This window comes from Coenobita brevimanus, chromosome 25 (assembly GCF_032717465.1).
Source record: "Coenobita brevimanus isolate Jiangsu-jjx chromosome 25, ASM3271746v2, whole genome shotgun sequence".
Taxonomy (NCBI): Eukaryota; Metazoa; Arthropoda; class Malacostraca; order Decapoda; family Coenobitidae; genus Coenobita; species Coenobita brevimanus.
This window is the reverse complement of record NC_136978.1, coordinates 9,053,514-9,080,405: the sequence shown is the minus strand read 5'-3', so window position 1 is coordinate 9,080,405 and position 26,892 is coordinate 9,053,514. Positions and strand designations below refer to the sequence as shown.

Genomic DNA, 26,892 nt, shown 5'->3' with positions numbered 1-26,892 from the left:
CCTTGTTTGGAGAGAGATGAGGGGGTAGTTTGTGAAGGTATAATTAGTGGTCAGAATCTGTAGTGTTGATTTTATAAGGTTCATGTTTGTGTAATTTTATGTTATTCTTCACAGCAAAGTTAGATTGTTTTAGATTCCCAACTACTGTGCTTGTGGCACTCATGTATCAAAATGTAGGGTTCATGTTTACAACTAACTTTGGATTACATGGCTTCTGAAAATGCATTAGGTTACTACATCTCTTAAGTTACAGAACAGGATTGTGTTTGAAAAGGAACTACAAATTCAGATTGTATTTTCACCCATTTGTTATGGACTGGATAGCTTACTATAGTTATGGTGATCCATAAATCCTTGATCAGTTTAGTTTTTGCAGGAGAAATGTAGGCCTATATCATTAAGTGAAGTGTAGAATCTCATGTTATATAAATATTTCTGGATAATTACCCAAAAAGCATATTAATGGGTAAATATCAGTTTTCTGCCCATACTGCTTTTTCCCATGAAATTTAGGCTTTTCTGATGGATTTTGATGTGATTCATTTGATTTTGAGCATCACTTCTGTCAGAAATGACCAGATTTTGAGATGACCCCCCCATCCCCTGCAATAATGGGGGATCTTTGGGGAATCGGGGGTTTTAGGGAATGGAGAAACACAGAAAATGGTCATTTCCGACTGAAGTGAAGCTGAAAATTGAATGAATCATACCAAAATCCATCGGAAAAACCTAGGTTTCATGGGTAAAATATGAAGCTCAAAATTATCCTAACCTAAAACCTAACTGAACCTAACCTAACCTAAAACCTAACCTAACCTAACCTAAGCCAACCCAACTCAACCCAACCCAAGCTAACCTAACCTAACCTAACCTAATCCAACCCAACCAAACCCAAACTGAAAGTAACCTGCTATTCAAACCTTACATCTTCTTACCTTACTTGTCAGATAGGGACACTGATCATACAGGGGCAAAACACTGTGGGCCCTAAGAAATTCAGTGCTTGAAACGTTGTTTTCAGAGCACCTTCGAAAAATGTGGCCGGGATCTAAGGGATGCCTGTGCACTGGATTGCCATATCTACTCTGCTTTTGAAATGAAAGCGGGAGGTAGTGGGGGGAGCAGTGCAAACGCTGATTGGCTGTAGGTGATCTGGTGACTGGCTCGCTTCTCGCTGGCCTCCATAGCTCAGTTTGAACCGAATTTCGTTGAGCCAGCAAGTCATCCTAGCTGTGTTGGAAGGGAGAGGGTGGGATGGGGACACCCAAATATTATTATATCTTCCGCAGAACCAATTTGCAAGGGAAATGTTGATGAACTTGAGGAGATGAGTGTGTAGAACATGATAAAATTCACGGGAATGATTATGGGCTGAAAACCAATATTATCCTATTAATGATGGTTTTCTTTTGAAAGAGCAATTCTGTTGTGATTTTAGCATTTGGTTCATTATGTATAATTGTATGTTAAAAACACTATTGGTAGCAGCTGTTATAGTATTTAAATGGTTTAATTTTCATTTTTAATTTCAGCAGGTGTGAGAGATAGCTGGCAAGATGTCGTCGGGCCGGCCCATTAAGTGTGTGGTGGTGGGAGATGGGACAGTGGGCAAAACGTGCATGCTCATCTCATACACCACTGACTCTTTCCCTAAAGAATATGTACCCACAGTGTAAGTAACTTTATTTATTCAATACAATTGTTCATTGGTATCTTCAAAAGAGTTTAATCATCTTAGGATATTCATGAACTATAGGAGTTAGATTTAGCTTCCACTGACTTCTCCATTACTATTAATGTCTCCTGGTAGGAGGAAGAATAGATTATATAGTAGATCTGAATGAAGGAGGTAATCTCTCCAATATGATCATCGTCATGATCGTCATCTCTGATGGCTTCTGCTCTCTTAGGAATACTCTGATGGGATGACCATGGCAGAAACATCTCTAAGCTGCTTTATTCTCACATGCCTTTCTCAGACATTCCTCATCCTTTTCTTTTTGTGTCACCAGTTTAGTACTCACCTTTTCTTCTTCAGAATCAGAACAGGTCATTGATATTTTATTCTTACCACTCCCACATAATTTTATTCAACCCAGGAGTTTCATTCTTCTTCAGTACCAGAACAGGTCTTTGATATTTTATTCTTGCCACTCCTGCATAATTTTATTTAACCCAGGGAAAATACAGTGTACAGTCCCAGACAGAAAGAATGTGATATATGGTATCATAACTAAGGTGGAGAGTGTTTGCTACATTCCCTGCTGGATAGTGGATCATTGTTTGGTTGTTCCCCTAACCCACAGACTCGAGCCCTTTAATTGTCAGTCTGAAATACTTCTGTTTCTCATTACAGTCTGGGAAACTGTCGTTGACTTTTAACCCCTAACCACCGAGGAATGTGATGTGCAATCGCATTTTAGGTGGACAGAGGCTGCCAGGTGATGGCATATGCTGCAAGTGCATTCTCGCCATTGTTTTAACTGGCCTGTGTTTGATCTCGCCACCAATGGGTAGAGATAGCTCCCATCATTGCATGCAAGGGTGCTTCAGCCCGTCCCATGACTTTGCCAGGTGTAGAATGATGTCTTCAGGTTCCTCCTCCTCCGATTCCGTTCTCACATCATGCAGACCCTTTGCCTGATCCACCCCTGCCAAGTCTCTGCCCAAGGATTCTAGGAAAGGGCTCAGTGATAGTGCCATTGGGAGTGACTTGGACACCACTGTGTCTAGTTAATCTAGTAGTGAAGTTATCTTGTTGAGAGTGAAGCCAAAGTCGGGGCCACGCACACACGCATGAAGACATCCCGCATCAGTCGCCAAAAGTTACTTATCTCCTTTACCAGGGCTGTGGAGTCAGTACCCAAAACACCTGACTCCAACTCCAACTCTGACTCCTTGATTTCTTGTGTGTCCGACTCCATCCCCTTAGACTTTCAAATAAATTTGCCATGCTGGTTCTTCACTGATTTGTACATGCTCAAAATTCCCACCTCACAGCTTAGAGGCACTGGCAGATGCTTCCATGTCACTTTATACTATAACCATTTTGTTCCTAGTAATTTTATATTAAAGAAATTCACCTCTGGATTTTATAATCAAGCAATTATCCAAACACTTTCACTCAGTGGGAAATCTACTGATCGTGGTGTCTGTTTACGTTCTGTCATTGTCGTTCTGTCAACAGATGGCAGCATTTGTGTTTATGATCAACATAAACGAAGAACGGGCGAACAGCAAACAAGTCCTAAATAAAATGTGGAAAGTAAGAGAAAAGAAGAAAAAAAAAAAGAGCTGTAGCAGCAACAAGAAATAAAACTGAAGGAACTGATGTTCGAAAGGCAGTAGCTCCAAATTACATCTACAGCATGTTTAAAATACGGTATCTTTGCTGGTGGTCAGAGTCAGGACTTTTACCGACTCCAACACCAACTCCAGCATCACCATAATTGCTTTTGACTCCAACTCCACAGCCCTGTTCTTCACATCCCTGCTCATCAACACGACCACCTGCAGACCTGGGGATGGTTTCATTCACAAGAAGAGGAGTTGGTGAGTTATGTGGTCTTTAATTTGTTTCCCTAACTGCTATACTTTCCAAGATATTAACCCCTGCACGTTGGGGCTTTTCCAATGTTGCCCACTCCTTCCCACGTGGGATTTTTGTGATTTTGGCGGGCTGTTTCCGAGTGCGCATCATTGCCAGTGACCTTGGGCTCACTGGTTAGCGTTGGCAGCGCTGACCGGAGTGGTGATTGTAACACTGGAGGCCCTTCCTTCGAGAAACTGGGAATTTTCCAGTCAGACTTCAACTTTTCCTTACTCACCATCGTAAGGATGAATCATCACCCTGTTGATGTGGCTCCCTATAGAGTTTTCCGCCCATATCATAGTGCCACTATGCCCTGTAGGTGTGTGGAAAAAGAATAGCTTTTTGATTTTCTGTACTTACTTTTTGCGTCAATTAAAATAATTTCCCTCCACAGCAGCACTTATATTTGCACTTGACATCACAATTACGGGTTATTGCACTTTGAGAAGTAAAAGCTCTGGCTGTTTCATGCAGTATGGTTGAATTGTACTAAAATTGTGACTGATTTGTACTAATCAGGGGCATTGTGAAAATATTACTAATGTGATACACAACTTATATTTTTTGTACTTCACATCACAGATACGTACACTTATTCTCACATATTCACCATTATTGTCTGAGTAACAAGGGAAAAAATTTAGTTATAGCCAACCAGGTCATTTTCTTTCTTGCCTGTGCTCTCCTGGTTTTCTTTCATGTAGCAGGTAGTGTTACTCAAGGTATTTCCAATCATTGTTTCGCAAGTAACAATAAATGGTAACACTTATTGCATTGCACTTGCAAGACTTATCATAAAACATTTACATCATAACACTTACTAGATAAATCTTATAATATCTTACATTTCACTTATGTTTAAAGAAAAAAAAAAGCACTTGTGCATACCTGTTTACTATTTACAATTTCCCACACACCTGCTCAGTCACTGAGCCCTTTCCCCGGCGGTAAGGGCAGAACTTTCGTGGGATCGATGATGCAATCAGCCCCCCGCATGGGGGGAGCAGAATTGGACAAGGAGGATGAGAAAGACATCACTCTGCACTCTACCAGTTCTGTGTACAGACTGAGCCACACATCAGTGGGGTACCTTGGGCATCTACTTACCCTATTGTTGTCGTAGGAAACGGTCGTGGGTTCAAAGGGTGGCGGGAATATGCTTGCGGCTGTACACGTCAGCGGGCGTTGCTCTGCACCCAAAATTGTGATGGCTATACACGTCAGCCAGCACATAGGGGTTAAGGTTTGAAAACAAGCAATTTTGCGAAAATTGTCTGTACTGAGAGGATGACTGTAGTATAAATTGCCTGGCACCTAGGGGTTAAAAGGTACTGAGAGGACGACTGCAGTATAAATAGCCTGGCATCTAGGGGTTAAAAGACATTCACATTCATATTGCATGTCATTTAGGGTAACAGCACAGATCATAAAGGCATGATAATGACATTCACTGCATTTCTGAAACCTCATATGACAAGATGTATCTTGGCGGTTAGAGGTTCTTAATGACATGTTCAGTCTGTTTCACCCAGGTGGTAATTCTTTCACAATGGTAGTTAAAGTATGAAAGCATAAATTTACTAGATAATGTAGTGCTGAAGATGTCTTTGTTACCTTCCATATAAATGTCATTATAGCATCTGCCCCATGTGTCAATAGCTCCCTTGTGACAGTCATTAAAGATGTTAGGAGCAGTGCTTTGAGATGGTTTGGTCAGGTGGAGATGATGGTGAATGAGAAACTGACTAGAAGAGTGTACTGTATGTGAGTGAGGTGGAAGTGGGGAGGGGGGAGGATGAGATGCAGGGATGAGATGAAGAGATTTATGAGAAGAGCTGTGAGTTGTAGGGTGGGCAGCCTGATGGCAGAGGACAGGTTAGATGGAAATGGTTTGTGGCTACTCCTAGTTGGAGTACGACAGTTTCCCAAACTTTTTTTGGCCGCGACCCTGAACACAATTTTTTATACCCTGGCAACCGTCAGGGTGGAAGCTTGATTTCAGTGTTCTTCATTTAGTTTTATCCAATAAAATTTATTGGATAAAATGCAATGGAAGCTCAATGATGCTTTATATTCCAAAATTGTTTATCTATCTATCTATAGCCCGACGCCCTAATCCCGCAAAGGGTGGCCGCAGACAAAATGCCTCCAAGTCACTCTGTCACCCACCATTTGACTCCCCTCCCCCCAACTCACCCCCCCTCCCTCATATACCTCTCAACTCCATCCCTCCACCTCATCCTCGGTCTACCCCTCCCTCTCCCTCCCTCCACCTCACCTACATACACCCTCTTAGTCAGTCTTTCATTCTCCATTCTCTCCACATGTCCAAACCACCTCAGTGTATTTCTCCTTTTCAACCACATCCACATCTACCCCACAACGTTCCTTCACTTCTTCATTCGTCAACCTGTCCCTCCACGTCACTCCACATGCTCCTCTCAAGTAACTCATTTCCACTGCTCTCACTCTTGACTTGTTCCCCTCTTGCAAGGTCCACGCCTCGCTTCCATACGTCAGGGTAGGGATCAAAATACCATCATGCAGTGACTTCTTAACTTCCATACTCACCTCCCTATTTCTCATCACTGCTTTCAGTGTACCAACAACCTTTCTTCCCTGCTGTACCCTTTCACGTACTTCATCCCCCAAAGTTCCATCCTTACTCATCACACTACCCAAGTACAGTACTTGAATGCACTCACATTCTCCATATCCTCACCATCCAACCTCACTGCCACTCTGTGACTTCATTCCTCTCAAACACCATAACTTTACTTTTGTTTACATTAACTTTCAGCTTCCTCCTCCTACACGCTGTCCCAAATTCATTCACCAAACCTTGCAACTCCCATTCATCTTCACTCAACAATACTGTATCATCAGCAAACAGCAACACCGGAAGCTTCCAAATCTCACCCTCATTCATTAGGGCCAGCCCCACATCCACTGCCCTGCCGTGCACCTCCTTTACAACCCCATCCATATACATATTAAACAGCCATGGAGACATCACACACCCCTGTTTCAATCCCACATTGAGATCAAAGAACTCACTCAGCTCACCATCCACTCGCACCGTAGCCCTAGCTCCCTCGTACATACTCTTCACAGCACTCAACAATTTCCCCTCCACTCCATATATTCTTAATACCTTCCACATACCTTGCCTATCTATTCTGTCATAAGCTTTCTCCAAGTCCATGAAGGCAGCATACACTTTCCTTCCCTTCTCTAGATACTTCTCCACTAAACATCTTAGAACAAATATCTGATCTACACACCCTTTTCCCTTCCTAAATCCCCCTTGTTCTTCTCCAACTAGCTCCTCTGTCATATGCCTAACCCTATCAATGAGTATTCTACCATATATTTTACCAGTCACACTAAGAAGGCAAATACCCCTATGGTTACCACATACTTCTCTCTCCCCTTTTCCTTTGTACAGAGGAACAATTATACCTGATTTCCAGTCCTCTGGAACCCTTCCCTCTTCCCAAGCCAATCTACACAACTTCCATATCCACTCCACAACAATCTCACCCCCATACCTAAGCATTTCACCACACACTCCATCAATTCCTGGGGCCTTTCCCAGCTTAATCTTCATCATCGCTTCCACTACTTCCGACCTACTGATCTCTTCCTCCCTCCTCTCATCTCTTCTTCTCCCAGCCATTCCCCAACCACCTATACTCACACTGCTCTCACTCTCTACATTCAACAAATCCTCAAAGTGCTCTTTCCATCTCCTCAATTTCTCTCTCTTCTCCACCAACAATCTATTATTCCTATCTTTCACTTCCCTACTATTTCCCCTTTCACACTGCCTTACTTTCTTTACCTCCTTCCAAAACAATTTCTTACTCTCCCTCCATTTCACACTCAGATTCCTCCCAAACTTTTCGTCCACTTTCTTCTTACTCTCCTTCACCAGTCTCTTAACCTCCCTTCTCCTGCTCACATATACCTCTTTCTTCTCTCTCTCATCTTCTCCCCTACCTCTACTCGCCAACCATTCACCATATGCCTTCTTCTTTTGTTCCACAGCTCGTTTCACCTCATCATTCCACCATGCTGTCCCTTGCACACCCTTGCATCTCCTCCTCACTCTACAAACCGCCTCACATGCTGCGCTTATCTCTTCCGTGAAAATCTTACATACGTCTTCCACCCCTACCATCTGTTCTTGCTCATACCTTCCCAATCTTTCTTCCACTATGCTCTTATACTCTGTCATTTTCTCACTATCTTGCAATTTCTCCACTCTTCTCACAGGAGCTGCTTCCTCCTGTCTTCCCCTTCGTCTCCTCAACCACTTTCTTTGCAGCTATACCTTGGCCATCACTAAGTGATGGTCCGAGACTCCATTCCCCCACCCTCTCCACACTCTTGCATCCAACACTTGTCTTCTCATTCGCTCATCCACACACATGTAGTCTATCATTGCCTTTCGTTCAACAAGTTCACCATCCATCCTCCTCATTACTCTCCATGTATACCGGTGGATCATCTTATGACGAAAGTAGGTGTTGGCCATTGCCAACCCCTTACCAGCACAGATGTCCACCAAAGCACTACCATTCCCATCTACTTCAGCTGGCACACCCCACTGACCAACCACTCCATCCATTGTGATGTAAATATATTTGCACTATTTTGTACTTTTAACATTTTCTTATTTTCATTATTATTATTATTATTATTATTTCCAAACCATCCCGTGACCTTCATTTGGGTTGCGACCATGGGTTTGGGAACCACTGGATTAAGATATCTGGCTAGAGATAGGTGTAGGTCATGTTGTAATGAAGAATGTGATGGAAGTGAAACTGGTGCATGAGGTACCAGATTAATATACAGTGTGGCCACAATGTCCCAGTACCTCTTGGGAAATGATTCATTTGATAAAATACGGTCCATTAAAGTTGTTACAATGAATTACACTTAATAGCACACTTTTGATGGTGAAGGTCTGAGCAGTTCATTATATGAAATTCTGTATGCTCCATTCCTGTAGTAAATAATATTCCCATAGGATAACAGGACTTCCTGGCCACCTTGTAAAATATGGGACCTAAGCTCCAGAATACGGACCTTAATGTCTTGAGAATATGGAACCAAAACTTTTTAGAATACAAACCCCAAACTCTTGAGAATATGGAACCAAAGCTCTTAAGAATGCAGGACCTAAGCTCTTTGAGAATATGGACCCTAACCTCTTGAGGATACAGGACCTAAATGCATGAAAATGCAAAACCTAAGCTCTTGAGAATATGGACCTGAGCTTTAGAAATTACAGGACATGAGCTCTTGAGAATACATGGCCTAAGCTCAAGAGCATATGGAAAAGCTCTCAAGAATATGGAATCTAAGTTCTCAAGAATATGAGACTTAAGCTTTCAAGAATGTGGGGCTTAAGCTCTCGAGAGTACAGACCCTAAACTCTTGAGAATATGAGACCCAGTCTCCAGAGAATTCAAGAATACACACCCTAAGCTCTGAAGAATATGGGTTTCATTGATTGGTCGGGGTAGGTTGTGTTGTAAGAATTAGTGTGTTGTTTTAGGGCTGGCATGATAGTGATGGTAATGTTTAGAATATTTAGATAGAGAAAACTTTTGACGTTGTATGAACATTTATATAGAGTCGAACAATGTTTGAATTATTTGATATCCCATTTTATAGGGAACTCTAAAGGTAGTTCTGCTTTAATACTTTCCGCTTCCTTTATCTGGATTTTTCCCATGCCTTTTTTTAATGGAGAAATATACACTGAGTTGGGTTAAAATCATAATGATGATGATGATGAAAAGATGTATGCACAGATTTTATTTTTTTATTTTTATTCTTTATTCAGTTCTTGGATCATACCCTCACATATTTTAGTGAACAGTACGGTAAAATGATGATAATAAGGTGTATAATATACTTGACAGCTATTCCGCTGTGAAAGTGTCACAGACAGTTCTCATATAAGACGGGTATGTTCTAAAGTTTAGGTATCACAACTCATATATATGGGCCAAGTGGAACTTGTACTTCAAATTTCAGGAAATGGCATATCAGATTTATAAGTTGGTAGTGTTTCTGTGTTTTAGCATGAAGTCTCTTAAGGAACATATGATATTATAATATCTAGTAAGGCCTTTTTATATTTTATGTTCATTTTTGCCATTTGCCCATAATCTATGGCATTGGGCTTCCCTACCCTTCTTGTTGTGTGGAGGGAAAAAAAAAAAAAGTACTCTAACTTCTTCAAAGACCACCTTTGCTCCTTTGAGAATCAGCATGTGGAAGTCTGAGGAGCTATGTCTGATATAAGTTAATGTCTCTCATAGTGTAGTCATACTGCAGTTAAATTCCATGATTTCAGCATTTGCTGTATGTAAAATAGAATAATAATTATCACAAACAGTTGGAAGCATAATTAATTGGAAGATTATATTGTAAAGTATAGGTATACCAATTTTTAGGTAAATATCAGCCATAGACTTGTCATGGCAATTGTTTCAATATTTAGGTTTCATGGGGTTCAGCCTTTTTGGTTCCTTCTTCCTCGCATTGGGGAAAAAAAAAAAAAAAACATCAGAAGCTCAGCATGAGGAAGTTTGATGGTGAGGTAGAGTTAGAGGAGCACTTGAAAACAAAGTTTCAAATGTCTCCACATGATGTATTTCAGCTCACTAGTTACCTGTTTGTACCAAAATAGTGCACAGAAAAATCAGTCTTCAGCCCACTTCATGTGATATGTGTTGCAGTCCTTGTCAGAACAGCTGATTATATATTTTGCAGTTGTTGGGTTTAGTTCACAGTAAATTACAGAAAGATTGCTTATTAAAATTTCTAATGGTACTCATAAAGCTGATTTACCAGTTCACCCAGTTTACAGTGTTACAGTGGTGGTGACAAGGACTACACATAGTGTTGTTGTGCAAGGGTGGAGCAGCTGTGTTTTGGAGTGTAGTTCTTCCGATGTCCACTACAGCGCCCCTGTAAGACAACCTCATAAAAACATTTACTTATTTGTGGTTGATGGATCGACTTAGCCAGAAAGACCAGACTTAAGCACCAGCAACAACAACAGTATTACAGTAATTAAATGGAATAGGCTTTGATGTTTTTTAATACATCTTTGACTTACAACAAGGACTTTTAGTACTGTATAATGAAGACATATAGTATGTTTTATTAAGGTGGACTGTGTGTTTCAGATTTGATAACTACTCTGCCCCAATGGTGGTTGACAGCATACCGGTGAGCCTGGGTTTATGGGACACCGCTGGCCAAGAGGATTATGACAGACTCCGCCCTCTCTCTTACCCACAGGTCTGTTTCATTTTAACCTAACCAAACTTAACTTTATTTTACCATACCTAACCCCACCTGAGCCTGGCCTGATTAACCCTAACTTACTTTACTTCACCTGCCTTACCTTACTTTACTTTACCTACCCTAATCTAACTTAAGTCTGACCCTGCAAAATATAACCCAACAGTCATTCACATGTCATTCAAACCATCAAGATTCATCTTAGTAGCAAAACTATGTGCACAAAGTTTTGTACTCAGACTAGACATTCAGGACTTTGGCAGATTTAAGCATTTTCTTATACCCTGTATTAGAAGATAACAGTTATCTATCTAGGATTCTAATTTTCCCAATGAGTTCAGGATGCTTAAGATAAACTGTTTACTCAGAGTTGCTGAGCAAAGCCATTTTAGTTCTTTTTAATTAAGTTTTGTGATATTTCAAAGTACTTACCTATATTGGCATTGTATTACCTGTATAGACTGGTGATGTTAATACTTAATAGCAGTAGTAGTAGTAGTAGTAGTAGCAGTAGTAGTAACAATAGCTGTAGCAGCCCTGGGTTCATCAGAAATGTGATTCTGATGGATTGCACGCTGAAGCTGCCTTCCTCAGGCAGTTCACCTTTCTCCTCTTGGGGTATACGGAGTTGAGGGACGTTTGTATACCTGGGCAGTGGGACTTCCCAGCTATATGGGTGCCACTGCATGAAGATGTCCCTTTCCGACACCAATTTTATGAGTGCAGCAGACCCTTACTCTAAGCGCCCCCAGTATAGCAGATATCAGATTTAACAAATACCCTGAAGCCCACCAAACTTTCATCAGCCGTAATGAACAATGTCCATCAAGTTGGGCACAATGTATGTGTTTCCAACCCATTTTAATCCAACCTGGCCTGAAATTGCCCTCTTTCCATTGTGATTGCTGAGTTGTAATAAGACTGTAGTAATACTGTACTAGCCATGAAGAAGTACTATGACAAGGATTTTAAATAAGCTGCAAAAAGGCAAAATTGTGGGGCAAGTTAGTGGTAAAATGGCTATAATTTACATTTTTAGTACTAGAATACAGTATACCATTGAACTCATGTATTTTCAAACTTGTGTTTGAAATCTGACCTAGTGGGGACCCTCGGATGTAACGGACCATCAGCTGTAATGGGCCTGGCTTTCCCCCAGCTAGTTCGTTATAGTGAGGGTCTGCTGTATGTAAAGAAAAGAACAAGTAGATAGATTTTACACTTACATTTGCCATTTTGCTACAGACGGATGTGTTCCTGATCTGCTTCAGTGTGGTGAGTCCGTCTTCTTGTGAAAATGTCACATCAAAGTGGTACCCAGAGATCAAACACCACTGTCCTGATGCTCCTATTATTTTAGTTGGTGAGTGTCATTATTGTAGTAGCTGTTTTATGTTACTTAGCTGCCACATCATTACTATTGTATCCCAATAAGCTTGTATCAGGAATGTGACTTTATGGAGTAGATGGAAAACTGTTGAATCTCATTAAGAGATTTTGTGATGGTAGTATTGTGTTTGGAAAAGTAAATAGGTGTCCAAGCAAGTAAATTGTTATTTGTTTTGGAATGAAACGGTGGTATGTGATGTGCCCTTGGTTGTTCAGTAATCCATTCAGTATACAGTATCCAGTGCCCCCTCATTTTGTGTGATAATTGTATCCCCAAAATCTACCATGCATGTAAAGAGTGACCCAAGAACCTCTGATTTTTTTAGCTGACAGGAAGAGAAAATACTGAAAATTTCCCCCAAAGTCCCTTTTTATATATATTTTTTTTTTTTTTTTTTTTTTTTTTTTTTTCATGAGATGAATAATGGATAAAAGTAAATGAATATGAATGATGTAAAGTTCAGTATAGTTAGAGGCAGTGCATGTCAGTAAACATAATAAAGTGATACTAAGTGACAAGTAAGTGGTATTTTCCACTTGATATAATTGATAATATTCATATCTATCTATCTATAGCCCGACGCCCTAATCCCGCAAAGGGTGGCCGCAGACAAAACGCCTCCAAGTCACTCTGTCACCCACCATTTGACTCCCCTCCCCCCAACTCACCCCCCCCCCCTCCCTCATATACCTCTCAACTCCATCCCTCCACCTCATCCTCGGTCTACCCCTCCCTCTCCCCCCCTCCACCTCACCTACATACACCCTCTTAGTCAGTCTTTCATTCTCCATCCTCTCCACATGTCCAAACCACCTCAGTGTATTTCTCCTAATCTTTTCAACCACATCCACATCTACCCCACAACGTTCCTTCCCTTCTTCATTCGTCAACCTGTCCCTCCACGTCACTCCACATGCTCCTCTCAAGTAACTCATTTCCACTGCTCTCACTCTTGACTTGTTCCCCTCTTGCAAGGTCCACGCCTCGCTTCCATACGTCAGGGTAGGGATCACAATACCATCATGCAGTGACTTCTTAACTTCCATACTCACCTCCCTATTTCTCATCACTGCTTTCAGTGTGCCAAGCAGCATGGAGTGCTGCCTTTAGATGATCAAGGCTGGTGCATGCAAGCATGTTATAGCCTTTAAAAATGAAACAACACAATTTAACTGTATGGAAATGTATCCCATTAAAATTATGCAAATCAGCCCTTATCTACTAGTACTGAAAGGTACAAAATTTTCAATTTTCATAATTCTCATACTGGTAACTTTTCCACATAGAGACTTCTGCATGTATAGGGAGCCTAAAAACAAATGTAAGCACTGTCAGCTGGCACATTATTGTAACTTGGCAGCTGTCACATCAGTGTAACTTTTCAGCTCCACTCCACGTAAATAGGATACATTTCCATACAGTTAAATTGTGTTGTTTCATTTTTAAAGGCTATAACATGCTTGCATGCACCAGCCTTGATCATCTAAAGGCAGCACTCCATGCTGCTTGATCTCTGGCAGACTCCCACTTCAGTCCCTTATCCTTGAGTTCACGCTGTATGAACTCGTTCCAGGTCCCTTTTGGTCAGCCACTCGCAACCCTACTCCCAATGTTCACGCTTCTCACCCTTCACACCTAGCAGTCACCCTGTATCCTCTCAACATGCCCAGGCCATCTCAATTTACCCCTCCTCATCACAACACCAAAACAGTCAAGTCTCATCCTTCCTTTCAGCCCTTCAGTTACAAACATAGTTTCCCCAGGCCACATATTGAAGGACACACTACACATCCATCTAATTATTGTCATTTCTGTATGTTTGGACCTATGAATATCCCCTTCCTTTACTGCCCAGGTTTTAGTATCATTACAGCATTACATTCCTACTACTGTACATGCCACATACAAAGATCCCTTAGTATGGAGGGAGAACCTTCTCATTATTAGGAGCAGGGTTGTGGAGTCAGAGTTGGAGAGTTGTGGAGTCATTTGTTTTTTATTGGAGTCGTAGTCAGTAAAATTCTCATGACTCCGACTCCGAGCTCATTTATTAAAAAGTGTATCAGCCATATCTTTTCAATACTGTTATTCTGTTTATTTTACAACCATGGTTTATTTTTTTTTTTTTATGCAATCACTGTAAGTAGAGTATTTACAATTATTTAAGAATTGCATCTGTCAAAACTCATGAATATTATTAATTTACTTGCATCTTGTCTGTGTGCTGTATTATTAGTACGGTATATACTTAAGTTGGAGTCGGATTCGTACTTGTAAAGTTTCTGGAGTTGGAGTCGGAGTCAGGAAATATTATCACTGACTCCACAACCTTGGTTAGGAGAGGCAACAGCAACCTAAACTTCCTCCAACCATTCCTTACCATAGCCGCAAAGCTAGCTCCAGCCCCACCGCCAGTGTTGAACATGTCCCCCAAGTAACAAAATTCCTCCACACACATAAGAGACGCTACAGCAAGGTCAATCCTATAATGCCCCTCAGTTACTGCATGCTGTCCCCATCACACTGCACACATGATATCAGCATTATATTGTAGCCTACCTCTAATACTACTACATCTCTTATGTACCAACCTATCAGACACTGCACAAGATGGATTTACAGTAGTTCCTCAATTATCCAATGTATTAGAGCCAAAGACATGTCCAGGTAGTGGCAGTGTCTGAATAAAGAACTGTATCTCCCCCCTACTATACCCAGACTTTACCTTTACCCGACCTCCAACTTATACCTAGCTTATTTACACAGTATCTCTGCTTGCTTTGGCAGTGTTTTCCGGTCATTCAGGCATATTTAGACATCAAAACACACATAGTAATATTAAAAATAATTTTCATCTATCTGTTGTCAGACACCTTATTCCTGTAAGGGGTGACCACAGACAAATTGCCTCTATGTTGCCTTGTCCCCCGCCATTTCACTGCCCTGCTCCCAGCTTGCACACACCCTCTCTTATATACCTCTCCACTCCATCCCCCCATCTCATCCTTGGTCTTCCTCTCCCTCTCCCCCCCTCCACCTCACTCACTTGCACTCTTCATGTCAGTCTCTCCCTCTCCATCCTCTCCACATGGCCAAACCACCTCAGCGTGTTTCTCCTAACGCTTCCTATCACATCCACATCCACACCACAACGCTCCTTCACTTAAAACGAAGAAAACCATGCAATAAAAAAACTTTGAAAACCAAAAAACACCCTAGCTATACAATACAGTATGTACAACACCCCTTCTAATTTTGGCATTGTTTTCTGGTCATTCTGCCATATTTTAGACATCAAAACACACAGGAATATCCAAAATAATTTTATCATCATCATCTAATCCTGTGTTGCTCCATGAGGAGTGTAAGAGCTTGGGGCTAGGCAAGTTGATCCTGACATTTAAGTAGCATTGCGTTAGCAGTAAATCCCAACCGCCCCTTGGATAGAAAGCCACACAAGAAAACCATGCAAAAAAAAAAAAATTGAAAAAAAAACACCCTAGCTACACACTACTGTATGTACAGTACCTCTCCTAATTTGGCAGTGTTTTCTGATCATTCTGCCATATTTAAACATCAGAACACACATAGGAATATCCAAAATAATTTTAAACACCAGGAAAACTATGCAAAAAAAAAAACATTGATAACCAAAAAAATACCCTGCATATACACTGCTGTATGTACAGTACCTCTTCTAATTTTGACACTGTTTTCAGGTCAGTCTGCCAGACTTATACGCCAAAGCACACATAGGCATATCCAAGTAATGCTAAACACACAGAAAACCATGCAAAAAACTTCAACCCCCCCCCCCAAATCTCTGCCTATGTGTACAGTACCTCTCCAAATTTTGGCAGTGTTTCTGGTCATTCTGCCATATTGAGATATCAGAACACACCTAGGAATATCCATATTAATGCTAAACACCAAGAAAACAATGCAAAAACAACAAAAATCCCCCCAAACCTTTGGAAAATCAGTTATCTTTGTGACACGAGTGGTAGCTGCTCCTGGGACACACACACACACACACACACACACACACACACACACACACACACACACACACACACACACACACACACACACACACACACACACACACACACACACACACACACACACACACACACACACACACACACACACACACACACACACACACACACACACACACACACACACACACACACACACACACACACACACACACACACACACACACACACACACACACACACACACACACACACACACAAAATCCAGTGCCAAATATGCCACTGGAAATTGATTATATTGGTATAAATGGTATACCATCATCTTTGCTGGTGTTTATACCACAAGGTAAGGTAATAAAAACTCAGAAAACTGATGAGTAACGACAAAACTGCAGTGAGAATAAATGGTGTTCAAGAGTAAAACTTACCTTCATATAACTTCCCACCATCCTAGTGAAAAATTTTGCCTGCACCTTGGAAAAGTTAAACATACCGGTATGTCTAGATGAAGAATTTCATGAGCTTTCTCATGGATTTTGCAGACTTTTGATATGACCAGTAGTATTTCAATAAATCACCAAAAACTCTAAAAAGTCACAGGCCAGTGCTTTCAACACAAAGGAAGGGAGGGGCTGAGGGAGTGAGGGGGGTGCCGGGAGGCCTGGCTAGCAAGGCAAGGGGCATGGGAGGGTATGGAGAAGGGACGGGAGGGGGAGGAGAAGCGAGTCTGTGAGCAGGATTTTCACCCTTCCGTCACGAGGGGGATGGGTGCTTTCACTTGACATGTGGCTTGAGGTCTGTCTTACACGCGTGTTGGCCATTGGAAAACACAACTCCATGCTACTTTGGATGTTCGATGTTGAGGCGGATGGTCGCTTTCACCTGACTTGTGGCTTGCGGTTTCTGTTAGACGCGCAGTAGCGGTTGGGAAAGGCTAATCCTGGTGGCCGGGCAACGTTGGGCATTTGGTGGGGATGCATACTGACGTTTTGACACTGCTTGTTGGTTACTGTTGGTATTACTTGGGTGCTGGAGGTTTGTAAGGAGTGATCAGACCAGCACACAACTTTGACCATTCAGTACAGGAGTGGACGGACATTTTAGCATAGGTTGTGGGTTATGGCCTATTTTCCGCACACGGCTAGAGCCCAGGGCCACATTACCGAATGTTTCAGCATGTTGGCTAGCTGGCTGAAGTTCTCTGGGGCTTTTTCTTCCGGATAATAGCAAGTAAATTCGGATAATGGTTTAATAGAGCCAAGGTCCAGTATGTGGATAATGAACAGATATGGATACAGCATGTCTGGATAAATGAGGGATTACTGTACTTCCCATACCCTTGTGGCAAACTATATATGGCCGTACTACCCCTGCTTTGACAGTACTGCCACCAATGCTTTGGCAAAATAATAGAAAACATAACATGAAGCACATAGCTTTAGTGCTTCCCTAAAGTATGTAACACACAGTAATTATGTAATTATGTAACATAGAGTCAGTGGTAGGTGGGGGTGCTCACCATCCACTCACTCAGTGTAGCGCTGCTCACAGGTGACTGCTTTTTCTTCTCTTCCTTCTTTCCTTCCATCCTCTTCTGTCTTTCTTTCCTTCATTCTTTCCACTTCCATATGCCTACAGGTGACTCTACACTCCCTCTGCTGTCTTTTTTTCCTTCATTCTTTGCTCTTCCTTCTGCCAATGGGTGACTTTACACTCTGAGTGACAAACCAAATGGTTTTGTGTACAACAGGAAACCATTTATTGTGCTGGGTGGTAACTGTATAATCAAATTATGGTGCCTTTTGGTTTAGTGGGTAATTAAGATGCTCCAATCAGCTTGAGCCTGTACAGGTGTATATCCAAGGAATGGTTGGGGTTTATTGCTCACGTAATGCCACTCAGGGATGAGTGAGGCTGGTCACTCTCATCTTAAATATCATGACCAGTTTACCTAGCCCCCATCTCCTGCTTTCCTCATGGGACAACACAGGATTAAATGATGATGATGAACACAGAATCATTAGGTAGATAGTAAATTCATAAAATTTTTTCATTTATTCATCATCTAATCCTGTGTTGCCTCAAGGAGCGTATGAGTCTGGGGCTACTGACATTTTAGATGAGAATGACCAGCCTCACTCATCCCCGAGTGGAATTATATGAGTAATAAACCTCAACCTTCCCTTGGATGTAAACCTGCACAGGCTCAATCCGATTGGAGCCCCTTAATTACCCACTAAACCACCAGGTGCCATAATTTGGTTATATGTTTACCACTACATAATTTCTGGTCATTACCCAAATAATGAAACAAGGCATTTATACTTAGAAGTAATCACTCTAAATATCCGGACGCCCAATATCCGAACATCCCCACTATCCAGACATAAGAATGTTTCATACTGTACTTTTTTCCATACTATACTTACCTCATTTCACTCTTTAATGTCCTTTATTGGTGTGAATAGGGTGTTAGGAGCTATGCATTTGCAGTAGGAAGGTATTTTTCTGAGTTAGGCTAGGTTAGGGTCATAAGTACCAGTCCAGGAGCCAGTCACCAGAATGTTTATTATTGTATGAACCTACTTCTAAACCCTCATTTTATGTTTCTTTTGCATTTATTTCAGTCATTTATGTGCCTTATTGGTGTGATTTGGGTCTTAAATAGGTGCTATGCATGTCCAGAGGGAGTTGTATAGGTGTTTCTCTGAGTTAGGGTCCATAAGTACAAGTCCATAAGCTGGGGCCCAATATCCGGACAGAACCAATATCCAGACCTACCTATGGCTCTATTATGTCGGATATTGGAGTGATTACTGTACCTAATATCTTGTCTGGCTGGCCATCAGCCATAAAATTAAGCAATATACTTAAAAGCATGTAACATCTTGGTCATTAGCCAACATCAGGGTAGATCAGCCCACAGAGTTAATGCATTGTGGTAAAATTGCACCTTTATTCTCTGAGACTGGATTTAACTCACAAGTAATCAGTGATTACCCCCTCCCCATGTATATCATGATTAAAACTGCATTAATTGAAATAAAGCATGAATGGCTAGGGAAACCACATATAGTGTCCTGTAGTGGCATACATTACACATGCTACAAAGCAATGCTATTCCAAATTTCAGTACAGTATATGCAATAAAACTCAGTTATCTGGCATATATATACCCGTATTTAGCGGCATATTAGGCACTGCAGTGTGAAAGACGCACTCCAATTCTGGAAGGGCAGTTCTGAAAAAAAAAATATGTCGACCAAGACTACAGAAAGGTTGCTTGATGCGAGTATTTTTCACTCACATACACACTCACCTTTCAGAATTTCTATTCAGTACTGTATATTTGTCTTTGGTTTTTATGTCAAAGAAGGGTACAAGACAAGAAAACCAAAAAACCCCTTCCTCACACAATGTCATTGCATTCCATGACACCATCTAAACACTTTGTGAAATCCTAGTTCAAAATGTTGCCAGCACATTCCAGGAGTTAAGCATATATCTAGATGCAGAGTGTGATGAGCTTTCTCATTGATTTTGCAGAATTTCGATACAAGCAACAGCAGTCAAATAAATTGCAAGAAAAATGTGAAAACTCATGAGTTAGTGTTATCATCATAGAGGAGGGTAGGGAGTGAGGGGGGAGCCGGGAGGGTATGGAGGAGGGATGGGAGGGGGGGGAGAATTGAGGCTGTGGGTAGGATCCTCCCCCTTTTTTCAACAGGCGGATGGGTGCTTTTACTGTACACTTACTTATGGCTTGCAGTCTGTTAGATGCCAAAAGGCCATGCAGAAACACAAGTCACTGTGACCAGGGGACTTTCTACCTTTGATAGAGAGGCGGACGGCCGCTGTTGCTGAATATATAATCGTGGTTTGTGGTCTGTGTTCAGTGAAGGTGGCAGTTGGGAAAGACGTAGCCCCCATGGCGGCGCGCTATTAGACATTCGTTAGGGGATGCGTATGGACATTTTGACACCTTTTGCATGTTACATTCGTATGACTCAGGTGCTGGGGGTTCATTGGGGGTGATAGGACGAGTGCACGACTTTGACCATTCAGTTCAGGGGCAGACACTGCAGACAGACATTTTAGCTCTGGTTGTGGGTTATAGACTACTTCTTGCTCACGGCTCGAGCCCAGCGGCGACGATACTGAACATTTGAACATGTTGGCTGGTCGGCCGAAGTTCTCGGGGACTTTTATGTCCGGATAATAGCAAGTAAATTTGGATAATGGTTTATCCACTAGGCGACGGGCATGGGTTTACCTATCCACTTCCCAGAACCAGGTTTTTTTCAAGATAATTGATTTTCCCCCCAATATTTTTTTTTTTTTTTTTTTTTTTTTTTTCATTACAAATCAAACACAAATGACAAAAAACACATAAAAAGCGCGTACTTATTCTCTGTTGGCGATTTGGAGGTGGTGGTGTGGTGTGAGGGAGCCAGTGTGTGGCAGCTGGGCTGAGCATGTTCAAGGTCGCAGTGGTGTGTTGGCAGTATTAGTTGAGGGAAGAGGGATGATTACCTCACGCCAAAATAAGAGTTGAGTGTGTATTTGTTTCTCTCACTAATTCACAATGCCGTATGAACACATTACAACTATAATAGCAAAAAAACACAAGAAAGTAACTAATAAAGATTGGCTTATTTTATGTTTTCCATGATACTTATTTTCTAACAAATTTATGTCTGTTTATTTATTCACTATCATTTATACACTATTTTCACATTATTTCACTGTTTTTAGTAACTCTTGACAGTATGATACTCTCCATACACTCTCCCCCACACCCCTCAGGGCCCCCTAGTAGCCCTCCCCAGCACCCCATCCCACCCCACCCCTCCCGACCCCTACCCCAACTCTGAACCAGTATCAGCTGGTTCCAAGGCCACACTTTCCCTATGCCAGTCTCCCACCACCCTCCACCACAGCTTTCCTCACTGCTGGGCTGCCCTCCCACCCCGCCTCCTCCCCTGGCCAGCCAGCATTACCCCACGCACCAGCCATGCCAGGACAATACTCTGAGTCCATATGGTGCGCTACTAAGTTCAAACATGCCTGCGAAAAATTAAAACGTTATATGACATGGACTGTAGGCCTCTACCAACACGTCATATGACGTGGACCGGCACCTTGGGGTTAATAGATCCAAGGCCCAGCATCTGGATAGTGACCACATCCGGATAAATGAGGGACTACTGTAAATCTTACTGTTCTTGCAGCTGGAGTCAGAGGAGCCACAGTTACTCAAATTTGCTTAACTGAGTTGCTTGTGGCTCACCAAAAGATGGTAACTGACATCTGACAGGCACTGTCATGAACGGGAAACATGTTGTACAGAATATTAACCCTCTCGTGCACGACAAGTTTCAGTAAGTTTTCCAGCGCACGACTTTATCTGCAAAGCCGCCCGGCCCGGCTGCCCACGCACGGCAAATAACACGTATTCTCCCCTTATTTTCACCACCCAAACATCAATATACTGTCATGAAACCTATGTAATCTTATTCGTCGATGTTTGTTCTAGCTGATAAGCACCACAAAAAAACAGGAAAACACGAATAAAACAACATTAGGCGGCTGTGAATAAAATTTCGCTACATCACGTTCACTTCCCAGCATCACCATTCAAGTGTTTTCCATCATACAGGAAAATGTTGTTAGAAGTTTTGATAGAGAATTTCATCAGCTTTCTAAAGAGACAAATCTGGTGTTGATACGATTTGTAGTTTTCGAGAAAATAGCCAAAAACTGAAAGTCATTTTTGAAAAAAAATCAAGGAGCTCTAATATGGAAATTTTCTTGCAAATGTTATGTTTTTATTGCATAATATTATGCAGAATTTCACCAGCTTTCTAATGAGCACCTCTTGGTTTCCATACGCCTCATAGTTCTCAAGTAAATCGCCAAAAATGACTGGGAACTCATGTCCATACGTCACTTTCGTGATGTGCGCACAGCATACGCAATATTCCCGCCTACGTAACAATGAAGTTTTAATATAGCTATTACATTGTTATGTCATTTACATACGTAGAATTTACTGCTCTTTATCATGGTTCTTACAGGAAATCGATACGTCCAATAGTTTTCGAGCAATTGGCCGACATAGTGAGATTACTCCTCCGAGCGCTTTCGACTTTACCGAAAGTCTGTTCCCCTAACTTTTCCAACAGAAAATGCTCCCAGAGGCTTATATTCTGCAAATGAACATATGTAGAATTTACTGCTCTTTATCATGGTTCTTACGGGAAATCGATACGTCCAATAGTTTTGGAGTAATTGGACGACAAACGTAGAATACTCTTCCCCACCCGCACGCGAGATAAAAAACACTCTTTCCTTACCTCACACACGGCTACATATTTTCGCTCGTTACGTTTTATTATTTTCTTTTTTTACTCAAAGTATACATGTAAAATATCTTAAGGTTTTTGATAGTGCTGTCAGAAACTCGACATGACCACTAGTCTTTTTGTTAGGTTCTGACAAAGAAGCTGAACTTCCTTCCATCTCATATGTGTGTATGTAAAAAACAATTATTTGTGTAAAAATATTGAACTATAGAAATAGGTCAATATACAGATCAACAAAATACAGATAACTCACTTCCTCCAGAGGTGTTGAGATGCTGGCAGTAGTTTGAAGATGAGGAGTTATGTAATGTGTGAACGTATGCGTGTGTGGGTGAGCAAATGCGTGTGTGGGTGAGCATGTGCGTGTGGGTGAGCGTGTGCATGTGGGTGAGCGTGTGGGTGTAGGTGAGTGTGTGTGCATGTGTGTGTGTGTCTGTGGCTGCGGCGTATTTTCTTCTCTCCTTGCGATACATTTGCCTAAAACACATGCAATCCACACAATAAATTTCTCCACGAACATTCGCTGCACAACATACGTATGTATATGTGGCTGTGGCATATTTCATGTCTCTGACACTTGCACTTTGTTTTAGCTAAGTCAATGAATGCATGAAATATTTCTCCATGAACACTCACTGCGACTCTATTGTATTGGCACACACCACACTCCTTCACAAACACCCGCAGCATGTTTGACGTATATTTCACACAATTCCATACGCATTTTCACTATCAGAATCACAATAATTCCATCACTAAACACCTGTAATTCTTCCTTCCCTACAATAAAAACTGTACGTGATGCCTGCCCCATTCCACATTATGGTTCCATAATTTCACCAAGCCAGTCACAATATCTTTCACACAAAATACACTTTAGGCATTGGCTTCATTATACATTATACGTATTTGTAATCACGCCATGGGCCTTGGGGAGGACGAGAGGCGAAACCCCGCAACAGTGAACACGCATATCGGCTCGTAGGCCTAACGCTTCATAACGGACACAGTTCCCTTTCGTGACATATATCTATGTTCCATCGACAATATCACATACAAATATGCTCATAAATATTGCATTATCACACTGAGTCCATAGGGGCTTCGGCTCAGGAAGGAGGGGGAGAATTAGTAGGAGTTTAAAGGGACTGAAGACATAACACAACCCACTGCCTGGCTGCTTGGAAGAGACTGAGGTATATTGCTACGTGCTGGGCCCAGTGAGGCAGCTCAGTGTTGCCAATGCCTTACCATTGGAAAGCGCTATACTCGCTACAATGCGTCAAAATTTGACGCGATTTCGCCAGAAACTTAATTTTTGGCTAATTTTTTTGTGCTTAGGAACGCGATCCGGGTGACTGAACAAATTGAGAAAATCCACATGACACGCGAATCGCGTGACTGTGCCTGAGAGGGTTAACTACAAAAATAATTCATAATGTAATGGGTGTTCATTCATCAAAAAACACAAAATGAAATGTGATTTATGTTTTTAAATATTGATGCAGAGGTTTATCATTAATTATTCTTCAGAATTCATAGTAAAAGCATATAGTTATTCTAAATCTAGCACATACCCAGAACTAACAATCAGGCTGTGATGTGGTGTTCTTTGCATTTTTTCAAATTCATTTTTCAGAATAATAATGTTGGTTACTTCCTGTTCAGCCTACTATGACAGGGTTCTGTAATTGCCATCACACACCAGAATGTAACATTTGTCACTTTCGTTACTTTGAGACGAATCATGATGAATGACAGGAAACTTTGAGATATCAGTAGTGATAAAATACTGCAGATATGTGTAGCAGATTATAATCACAGTACAGTATTTTTTAGGTAATTAATGAGCTCGTGCAGCTTGAAAAGCTGGATGGTAAACCATGGCTTATATGTTTAAGCTTGGGAAAGGTAGTAAAGTGTGGGGGACAGTGGTCTAATTTCTTTCTGATTTTGTGTGCTCATTGTGAAGGCACCAAGATGGACCTACGAGAGGACAAGGAGACCCTAGCCCTGCTGTCAGACCAAGGTCAGTCTCCAGTGAAGCGTGAGGCTGGGCAGAAGCTGGCCAACAAAATTCGTGCAGTCAAATACATGGAGTGCTCAGCGTTAACACAGCGTGGCCTGAAGCAGGTATTTGATGAGGCAGTCAGAGCAGTTCTACGACCAGAACCAGTCAAGAGAAGACAGCGCAAGTGCTCAGTCCTCTAAGGTCATAATACTTCCCCAGTGCTCTTACCAATAATCTATCAATCTGTCTGCCTCCAGATGTCTTTGTTCCTCTCCCCCATCCCTTCTTCATTCCTGCTTCCCTAAAACCAGGTTTTTATCCCATATTTTCACTAACTCAGAGCAATATATATGATCAGATTATTTTCTTATGATGCTCTCTGATGTGAGTTTGCTGTTATTACTTTTTTTTTTTCCTTGGTGTCTGCCACCCACAAAAGTATAATAATAGTGCTAATCTCATAACAAGGATAGCCTATTAGATATCTAAATACATACCAGTAGTTATTTGATGTTGTGGGAAATTCTAAAGACCATAAAACACAAATATTTGGAACTAAAAGCTTGAAAAGTAGAGCTTGTGTGTGTGCATGCATGCTTGTGTATTGTATCTCTGCAGGTGTATTTGAGTGTGGGAATACATCCTGTACAGGCAGCAGTTTCTATATCCCCTTCAGCCTGATATCGCATATGGTAAATTTTATTCTTGCCATCTCCACTTTTGCTTTGGGGAGCCTTTTCAGATTGAAGGGTTTGAAAATAACCTTCATGAACCCATTCATTGCTGTTGGCCTTTCCTAAGTTGAATAAAGTCATCTAGGGGTAGCAAGAATAAGCTTATATATCATCAGATGGAAAGGTTTAATTATAGACTAAAGAATATTGGCATAATAATTTAACTTGATTTCCTCTGTTATCCTTTCCAGTAGTTTGTATGGATTGATATGATAGGTTAAAACATTATTCATTTATGTCATTTTCTTGTGCAGTCACAGTTATGGTTTGTTTCTATACAGAATGGTCCATATAGTGCACCCCTTTACATTCAGCTGGTGGTACAGTAAAAGCTCGATTAACCAGAATGCATGGGGATTCTTCTATTCCGGGTATGGAATTTTCTGGATAATCGAATGTTACTCTTAGAAATTTTGTGGTAGGTCAAACAAATGAAAGAGTGCCAAACTTGGGACTTTATTTCATAAAGTACATTATTCAGTATTAGATACAGTACAGGTAAGATACAGTACAGATATACTCATGCTCACTAATATCTGCCCAGGGGTGCCCCCTTCCTACCTCAGAATACCCAGGGAAGAGGGGAAGGGGGGATGAAACGAGCTCCACCCGCCATTACCCCAGCCCCCGACCATTCCCCATACCCCTACCAAACCCCCATTGCACCCGTCATTCTTAACTAGCAGTTATATCTCAAACTGATTTCATGCTTAACACTCTTGGTCCCACTACTGATACATACAAAGAACATCAAGATATGTTAAAAGAGTATAACTTTCAACATGTTGCAACAAGAAATTAATGCATTATGATGTTGACAGTAAAACAAAAATTTTAACAACGGCCACCTCAGGCCTCCTGTGTTGGGTGCTCTGCTTTGCAAACACACACACACACACACACACACACACACACACACACACAGGTGGAGTGAACAGTTACGCAAGTCTGTTTGCTGATGATGCAAAGATCTTGAGGAGAGTAGAAGTCGAGGAAGACTGTAAAATGCTGCAGGACGACCTGAACAGGATCCACAGTTGGAGCCAAATGTGGGAAATGAAATTTAATGCAAAAAAATGTAAGATATTGGAAATGGGCAAGAGTATCAAGAGGCCATCTCTGAATTATATGATGGGTAATGAACAAGTCAAAAAAGTGAGCAAAGAGAAAGATTTGGGAGCCCTGATCTGGGATATTTTGTCACCGGAAAAACACATTAACAAGATAAAGAGACGTACAATCTCTTGACTAACGTACGAGTGGCATTCCATTACATGGATGAGGAAATGAAAAAATTGATAGTGGTCATGATCCGCCCCAGGTTGGAATATGCGGCAGCAGTGTGGTCCCCACACAAGAAGAAAGACATAAATAAGATGGAGAGAATACAAAGAACAGCAACCAAGATGGTCCCCAGCCTGGCAGATCTGTCTGGCGGAGAGAGGCTGGAAAAGCTGGACCTGCCTA

The 26,892-nt window shown here is 41.5% G+C and overlaps 1 protein-coding gene across 1 annotated transcript; it reads left to right on the top strand.

Annotated features, from left to right (window-relative positions):
- Positions 1 to 1,556: 1,556 nt before the first annotated feature.
- On the top strand, positions 1,557 to 25,027 carry Mtl (Rac family small GTPase Mtl). The gene is made up of 4 exons (XM_080267819.1): positions 1,557 to 1,672; positions 10,807 to 10,921; positions 12,170 to 12,287; positions 24,653 to 25,027. The coding sequence occupies exons 1-4, from the start codon at positions 1,557 to 1,559 to the stop codon at positions 24,889 to 24,891; spliced, it is 588 nt and encodes a 195-aa protein (XP_080123945.1). The 3' UTR covers positions 24,892 to 25,027.
- Positions 25,028 to 26,892: the final 1,865 nt, after the last annotated feature.

Excerpts from the sequence above, each read along its gene's own strand:
- Mtl (XM_080267819.1), top strand. The coding sequence starts at position 1,557 with ATGTCGTCGGGCCGGCCCATTAAGTGTGTGGTGGTGGGAGATGGGACA. Across the intron at positions 1,673-10,806 it reads AAAGAATATGTACCCACAGT|ATTTGATAACTACTCTGCCC; the intron begins GTAAGTAACTTT and ends TGTGTGTTTCAG. Across the intron at positions 12,288-24,652 it reads TGCTCCTATTATTTTAGTTG|GCACCAAGATGGACCTACGA; the intron begins GTGAGTGTCATT and ends CTCATTGTGAAG.